This window comes from Dendrobium catenatum, unplaced genomic scaffold (assembly GCF_001605985.2).
Source record: "Dendrobium catenatum unplaced genomic scaffold, ASM160598v2 fragScaff_scaffold_1021, whole genome shotgun sequence".
Classification (NCBI taxonomy): Eukaryota; Viridiplantae; Streptophyta; class Magnoliopsida; order Asparagales; family Orchidaceae; genus Dendrobium; species Dendrobium catenatum.
This window is the reverse complement of record NW_021319483.1, coordinates 2,007,188-2,015,744: the sequence shown is the minus strand read 5'-3', so window position 1 is coordinate 2,015,744 and position 8,557 is coordinate 2,007,188. Positions and strand designations below refer to the sequence as shown.

The window sequence follows — 8,557 nt, the reverse complement described above, 5'->3', positions numbered from 1 at the left end:
GAAAATTATCCTAAGAGACTATAATAATGATAATTTTAAATTCTAGTGTTACAAGCATATTTTATTAATTCTTCTATATTTGGATGTCACTAATTTTTAACTCTATTTTGAACTGTTTTTTAGATTTATTTTTTTTTTAAAGAGAAAAATGTATTTTTCAAAATTTTAATTATAGTATTTGAATAATGAGAGAACATCATTTTGAAATGATAATTACCCCTTCTTTGCATTGCTTTTATGGATAGTGTAATAAACAAGCTAAGCTCTTTGTTTTGGTGGCCATTTAAATGATTATCATCATTAAATATGTGAATAAAAATTTATAAATATATGTAAGTTATTATAAACTTAGTCTTAAATTTAATGTCAAAGTATTTATATTAATGATCAAATACATAAAAAAGGACATAAATTACTTGAAAATCTTATGATAATGAATTCTTAAATATTTAAAATTTAAAATTAATTTTAAATTTATTAATATAAATAAGAAAATTATTTTTAATATGAGTCATTGTATTAATAAAAAAAGATAATACAAGTACTAAAATAATATATGATATATTAATTTCATTGGATATTAGAATTTAGAACGACTAGATAGATATAATTTTTTAATATAAAGAAATTTAAAGTTAATTTCTATCTCAACTAACATATTATATAAAATCTTAAAAAACTATGTGCGTTCGTCTCGCATGTGACCGTACAGAAATTATGTGCGTTCGTCTCGCATGTGATTTTTTTTTTGTGTATGGTCTCAGAACGGCAGAAATAATGTTTTTCCGTGCTCGCCGCTGAATATATCCGCGCTCTAAAGTTTCGAGGGTTTCATATTTCTCCCCGAAAAGCAAAAAAAATTTCTGTAAAACTAAGTCGGATCGAAGTTCTACCCGCAAGATTTCGATCGCCTAAGCAGAATTGGAATGCCCTTCATTCTTTCTCTTGACATTTTATTCTTGCAATCAGTTTTTGTGTTTTGTAAAGCGTGATGAGCGAAAACCCTAGCTCGCCGGTGGCCGAGGAGCCGATGGCCGGAGGGATGGAGGGCCTTCATGAATCAGCTGGTAGTCTTGTGTCGATCGACGGTGACGCGACCACTGATCACGGTGTCTCAATCGTCCCTCATGTCGGGGGTAGTCAGCTAACCCTCTCCTTTCAGGGCGAGGTCTACGTCTTTGATTGCGTCTCACCTGAAAAGGTACAACTCTCTCTCTCTCTCCCTCTCTATCTCTCTAGCTCATCTCGCACTATTGGTTATTGGTTAATGCTCACAGGTTCAGTCTGTGTTATTGTTGTTGGGAGGGAGGGAGGTAGCGGCCCCCTTGCCTTCTCCGCCGACATCTTCTACTAATCAGTTGAACAAGGTATAGTTCAACCCTCCATGTATGCACGTTTCCTTTTGCGTTATTACGCTTTTACTATAAGGTTACGAATTTTTTGGAAAATTTTCTTTTTTTGTATCCCTTGCAGAGGTTCAATTTTTCTCACAGGGTTGCATCGTTAATGAGGTTTCGGGAGAAGAGAAAAGAGCGGAATTTTGACAAGAAAATACGCTATGATGTCCGCAAAGAGGTTGCCCTTAGGTGAGCCTCTCGGCAAGGGTTGGTATTAAATCTTGTACTGAGTTTGTTTTGTTTGCTGAGTTAGTGTACGTTATCAACATAGGAGTTTACTTATTGGAGTTGTATTTTTTTGCAATAGTAATCCTTTTATATCGCTAGTTGCAGGATAAGATACCAGGGTAAGTGCTACACTTCTATTTGGGTATGATTTATGCTTATACATTTGGATAAAATGGCTAGAAACTTGGTCATATTCTATTTTCTGCTTGCTCTTCTAATAAAATTGGATAATGAGAACTAAAATAAGAATAAACTTTCTACTCCACGGTTTAGGTGCTTATTGCTGGTTCATTAGTTGGAATTTATTCCAAGTTCTTCTAGTTTTGTTGGCCTATTTGGAAGCCGATACTTCATGGCTATTTCTGAACATTTGCAGCATATAAGCATTTAAAGTAGGTGGCTTTGGTACTATTTAGTCTGGGCTATGTTAAAATATGGCTTTGATGCATCAATGGCAGCTGGATTATTTGGTTTTTGGAATGGGTCATCGGAAGTTCATATAAATATATATTTTGTTATTTTTCTATTGGTGTTCCTATGGTTAATGATAGTATACTATGGCGCTCCTTGGCTTTGTGCATTTATTATGTATAAAGGTGGTTATGATCATGTGTGCAAAGAGTCTGTTCCTATGAAGCACATGTGCAATAGAACACTACCAAATATGATCCAGAGGGTTACAATATTGCAACAATCTTAGATAAATCATGGGTACATAAAGTAAAGATAACTATATATCTGTAAATAGAAGTATCTAGCTAATAATTGAAGAGGGCTTTAGGTGAAACTGTCACCCAGCAAGGTTGCTTCAAATTGGATCAGCACTCAGAGAGGGAGTACTAACTTTTAGACACTATATATTATTTAAATATGTTTTAAGATTCTATTTAGTTTTATTAAGATTTTGGATTTAATAGGTTTATTTTGAACTAATTCATGATGAAGTATCTGTTTGGATATTTATTGGTTTGAATATGAATTATTTGGAATTAGATTAGTTTTAGGTATGATTGGAAGTTATTTTGCCTTATCTATGTAAACTTATTTCCAAAAATAATGATTCATGGTTTGTATGTAGATTGTTGATTGATTATTGATTTACTGAATCAAATTATTATTGAGCCAATTAGAGTATTCTCTATTTATTTGAATTGTGTACGTAGATGACTCCAAATTATAAATGTGAATTTTCCCTATATTCTTTTATCTTTCGTTCTTTCTTTCATTTTCAATCTTCCATTAGTTTGGTATTAAAGCATCCTTCATAGTAGCAGAGTAAGGTCTGATAAATTTTCTCCCCATCTTTGAATTACCCTCTTTCTTGATGTTGTTTCACTTGATTGTACTTGCCCATTCAATTTCCCTTTCCACACTTGAGAAGCCATGTCTTTATCTTTCTCATTCGGGACCTAGACTTGCAGTCCACACACTGCTTTCTATCTTTTCCTTTTGAGCGCTCAGTTGTAATCCCTTCCATTCCTATACATAGTCTCACTCACACTTATCCTCAAATGATTCTTCTGTCTTCACTTTTATCCATGCTGCATGCATGCCATTTCACTCGCTTGCAATCCATGCATTGTTCACTTTTACAAGCCCTAGGATTGGCACTTGGCCAATAAAACCCAGTAATTAGCAGAGGCATTGTTGAAACCTGTTTTTCTTTGCTTTGCTGCTAAAATTGGTGAAAAAATAGGCAAAAAATGATTAGTAATTCACATTTTTCTCGATTTGGAGAGGTTGCCTAAGTGATTGATCAAGGAAGTTATTGATGGAAATGGAGGGTGGGCTACCCATCGTATGAACAATGGAACATGGCACAACAGAGAGTGATATTCCTAACCACAATAAGATATACAAAATATTTCTAGAAAACTTACCAAAGAATCCTGATAGAAGAGAACAACCAAGCTTAACCATTCATGGCATATAAGCAACACCTTATATGATTTCAACTCAACATTATATTATAATACAACTTACTCTTTATTTATGATCATTAAAATACAATTACTACATAATTTCATAGAGGTAAAAGGAAAAATAAAAAATTTTCTTGACTCTCTTGCATAAATAATTTTTCTCTTGCTTAATTGAAAAGATCCTAGGTTGTAATGCATTTAAAACTTTATTCTTTGTATTGGAGCCTTAGTGGTAGGTGGAGAGAAAGGGGAGGACGTCTCAATGGGCTTCTAAATATGTAACATTAGGTTATGCCCATATGGAAGGAGAATTGTTCTTTAATATTGCTTTATTGATTTAAGTTTCTTCCTTAATTGTTCCACCCTTAATTGAAGATGCTAATGATATATTCTTTACATAAATGAAACAATATTTATTTTCATTTTTGCAGTGCGAAATTTAAGTTGAATTATTTAAATTTTGATGATCAACTCCTTAATGATAGCTCATGCAAGGCATCAAAAAAATTTACCATATTGATAAATCATTCATCTTAAATAATTTTCAAGAATGGTTGACATTTACCAAAGAATCAACACTAGCCCTAACTTCCTGCAAGATTGAAGAGAAAAAATATTAAAATTTGTAAAATGCCAATAGAAACTTCTAAACACATCACAAGAAAGATTAACTCTCTTTCCAATTATTATTTTTTTAAATAGAGTTAAAATTTATGAAATAAACATAAGATGACCAGCATGCTCTTAACTTATTATATGACTGAGGGAAAATAAAGTTTGAAAGTTGTGACCTTAGAGATATAACCTTCTCATTGAACCAATAAGCCATTGGTTCTTTTAGGGAAATTTTATAATGTATGCTACTTATTGTTTCTGACAGGATGCAGCGAAATAAAGGTCAATTTACATCGTCCAAGTCAAAAGCTGAAGGCACATTGCCAGGTTTTGCTGGCATGGATTCTACATCATATTTGGCTGCAGAGAATGGCCAGCCCCAAACTGCATCAGCGTAAGCTTTGTAGTGATGCTGCACTTTTGGCTTTGAATCTACATATTTGAGGGAATGTTTAATTGTTTTTCTATGCGTCTTTTTGGTGTTTCTCAGGTGCTATCATTGCCACATTAGTGCAAAAGATACGCCAATGATGCGTCGTGGTCCTGATGGACCAAGGACATTATGTAATGCATGTGGGCTTATGTGGGCAAACAAGGTAGAATCTTCTCTTTGCTTGTAAGAAAATCCTTAAAGTTTGATTATTCATGTGCATAACATTTAAATGTGATTTTGTGAAACTTTTATGATCATTTGATTTTTATGTTAGAGATTTTGGAAGTTTTTGAATCTCAATTCTAGAGTTAAATTTAAGCAACTATTTAATCGAAAGTGGATTAGCATATTCTTATTTTCTTGGAACTCTGTCAACTCACGTGAGATTTTGGAAGGCACCTTCATTTTTAGTTTTGAACATAATGAATGATTTTAAAAAGTTAAATATTATAATCATGATTATTATGTTAAATTACTCTAAGCAGTGATTTTTTGGATTAATTGTTTATTAATTTTGCAAAATTTATGGAAAATTATGCTTAGTTATTAAATAATTTTTTTGCTACTTATTGGCGGACACAGGCACTCTTGGTGCCTATAGCCGGCCGTGCCTGTCTCATGCTCCATAGATGCGGGGTGTCGGCAGTGTGCACAACAGTCATGGGAACGTAGAGAGGGCAAAGAAGTTTATAGCTCTAATTTAATATTTATTATGCTAGTAAATTAGTGATTAAAATAATTAGGGCATCTAATTAATCTCATTAATTAAGTTAATTAGGGATTAATTAGATGAATGCCAATAATTACTGCCTAGGATAATAATGTCTTTAAATGAATAATTAATAAATTAATGAGGATTATGATTGTTTAGGCTAATTAATTGTTAAAATATAGAAAAAAATATTAGTCATAACGGTAAAAATAATGTACTCTTAAATATTAATTAATTTGTTATTATGATATTTACTTAACCTAATTATTAAGGTGAATTAATCTTTAATTGATAAGTAGAATTATATTTTTCTCTAATCAGTGAGAGAGTGATTAATTAATCTAACAAGGGATTAATTAGTTTAATTAATTAGTAATAACATGTTAGTATAAGAAATTATTCTAATTAGCTATAGATTAATCAAATATAATTAATCTTATCTAATTAAGCTTTTATTGGACTGTTAAATTTTTAATTAATTATACTATTTATATATTAATTGACACGGAAAATATATTTTAAATTTATGCTGAATTGGCAAGAAGTATTTTCTTAAGTTGAGTGCCGTAGCATAATTGTGCCCTTCCTTGAACTTCGTAGCTTGCGGGATAAACATTTAACGCTCAATCATAAGGGGGCAGATTGCAAGATGTAATTTCATACAAACAAATAAACCCCAACTTTTGGATGCTTCCAAATAAACTGGGTTTTTATGCTTTTCCCTTGTGCTTGATTTTCTTGGCCAACTTTGTGAGCCAGCACCTTATTGCTTCTCTGAACGTACATTCATATTTTCTAAAATGTGTCAAGTATAATACATATGAAGCATGCACATTTTTATTTATAGTTTTGTTACAATGAGGAGATTTATGCCTTAAACTTGAATTATGGAAGTCAACCTTAGAGTCTAAATGTTTTCGTTTGAGTAGATGTAAAACCAAATACATTGAGTGTAATTTTTGTAGTAATAGATCTAGTGGGGGGATTGTGACTTTGAGCGATCAAGTTTTTTGTAAAAGTACACGTTTTATATATCTTAGCTCTATTGTTCAGAGTGATGGTGAAATAGATGGGGATATTATTAGTAGATTCAAATTGGCTGGATGAAGTGGAGGAATGTATCGGGCTTGTTGTGTGATAAAAAAGTACCACTCAAACTAAAGGGAAAATTCTATAAGAAGGTGGTTAGACCTGCAATGCTTTATGACGCAGAATGCTGGCCATTAAAAGAGAAGCATAATATTAAGTTAAGTGTTGCATAGATGAGGATGCTCGGGTGGATGAGTGGTTTTACTCTTAGAGGCAGAATACGAAATGAGCATATACATGAAAAGGTTGGAGTAGCTCCAGTGGAAGATAAGATTAGAGAGAGTCACCTTGGATGGTTTGGTCACATAAAGCGGCGGCCTTCGATGACCCGGTTAGGAAAGTAGATGTATTAAATTTTGCCTATATTAAGAAAGATAGAGGTAGGCCTAAACATACTTTGTTAGAAAATATTAGAAATGGTATTTTTTATTTTAAATTTAAATGAGAATTTGACTCTTAACACGACACAATGGAGAAAAATGATTCATGTAGCCGACCCCACGTAGTGGGATAGAGGCTTGATTTTGTTATTGTTGTTGTTGAGAAGATTTATGCCAATGAACACAAGGATTTAACGTGTTTATGGCGTCCTGTATGCGATTGGATTCGCTTCAGTTTGGGAACACATATAAGGGTTCCTGAGAGCAATACAAATCTCCAGTTATTTTACCCTTGAGCACAAAACTAGCTGCCCTGTAAATAAAACATTGAATTTTTCTTCAAGGTCTTCTGATGATTTTCTTGCTTAACCGAGTTGTGTGATTTTCTTTCTTCGTGATGTTGTGATTAATTCCAAACATTTGCGATTGATATTGCTCGCAGATTTGTGAATTTTCGCCATTGTGAAAATTACCTATTTGTAGTGGTACTTTAATATTGGTATGATCAGGAACTATCGCTGAACTAAGTTGGTTTTGGTGTGTCATATCAATAAGGGCAAGTTAGAATTTTTTTTTTTTTAATTAAGGCTTCGTTTGAGACAGCTTTCGTACGGCTTCTTAAAGCAGTTTTTTAGTAAAAAATTAAAATTTTTGTATTAAAAAGCTGCTTTAAGAAGCCGTAAAAAAGCCGTCCAAAACGAAGTCTAAATTCACAATTAGTTCTCTAATTCCATCAAATCTAACCAGTTCTAGTTTCCTTTTCATATATTGATTTACTGCTGGAAACTAGTAAAGGGCTGTTATGGCTCGACTTGCCGCGTAGTATAATTGAATTCTAATATATTTTGATCTCATATCTCCTGCAGGGTACACTGAGGGATCTCTCTAAATCTCCTGTAACCTTTCAGCACCAAACCTTGGAGTCAAAGGATGGGGTAGGCAGTCTAAACTCTTCTATCATGTGAATTAGGCTTCGTTTGGGACGCCTTTCTTATTGCTTCATAAAGCAGCTTTTTAGTAAATAATTAAAATTTTGATGCTAAGCTTCTTTGAGAAGCAGAAAGAAAGTCATCCTAAAAGAAGCCTTAGTTTGGCAATAACATTTATTAAATCATGATTGATTTCTTTCCTTCATACTGAATTTGGATTCTCCTATGCTTCTTAGGAAGGAGCTACTGCAACTGGGCAACCGACAGCAGCAGTTCCCTCTAACGGTCAGGAAATCTCACATTGATTAGAAGTGTTGCAACTTCTTGTTGTTATTTGTGCGTTCACCCTTCTTAGGTTTTTCATGTGATCATTTTAGAACACTTAAGCTTAACTTTGTGATATACATATCAGAGAATTAGATTCGAGGATTTTCCCCTGTTTTCACAGTTCCTTTTCTTGCCCTTGGTGTGAATTTGTAATGGCTGCTTGCATGCAAATGTAATATTTGTTGCTGCAATAAAATATCGACGCCTCTTGAATTCTCTCTGTTTCCTCCGGCATCTTATATGCTGAGAAGCAAGCACAGACCCAAACAAAATAGATTTTGCGCATTATATTTTTAAGCATATAATTTGTAGACCTGCACTAAGTTTAGGTGCCTGTTGTATTATCCCATGGGACAAATGTTATTCTGTTCACAAATTTTATTGCTCAAGCTGTGAAAAAACTAAGTATTTATTGGGAGACTTTATATTCCTTTTAGGCTCATTGAAGGGGAAAAGTATTCTGTGCGGACTCCGAACGTACTGTGCGGACTCTGAATGTAGAGGATCGTTCGGATGCTGTGTATG

At 33.2% G+C, this 8,557-nt stretch overlaps 1 protein-coding gene across 1 annotated transcript; it reads left to right on the top strand.

The window, feature by feature from the left end:
* The first annotated feature begins 719 nt into the window (after window positions 1-719).
* LOC110110163 (GATA transcription factor 20) lies at window positions 720-8,250 on the top strand. Its single transcript, XM_020841508.2, has 7 exons — window positions 720-1,201; window positions 1,278-1,367; window positions 1,474-1,586; window positions 4,428-4,556; window positions 4,653-4,758; window positions 7,643-7,711; window positions 7,942-8,250. The coding sequence occupies exons 1-7, from the start codon at window positions 992-994 to the stop codon at window positions 8,008-8,010; spliced, it is 786 nt and encodes a 261-aa protein (XP_020697167.1). The 5' UTR covers window positions 720-991; the 3' UTR covers window positions 8,011-8,250.
* The last annotated feature ends 307 nt before the right edge of the window (window positions 8,251-8,557 follow it).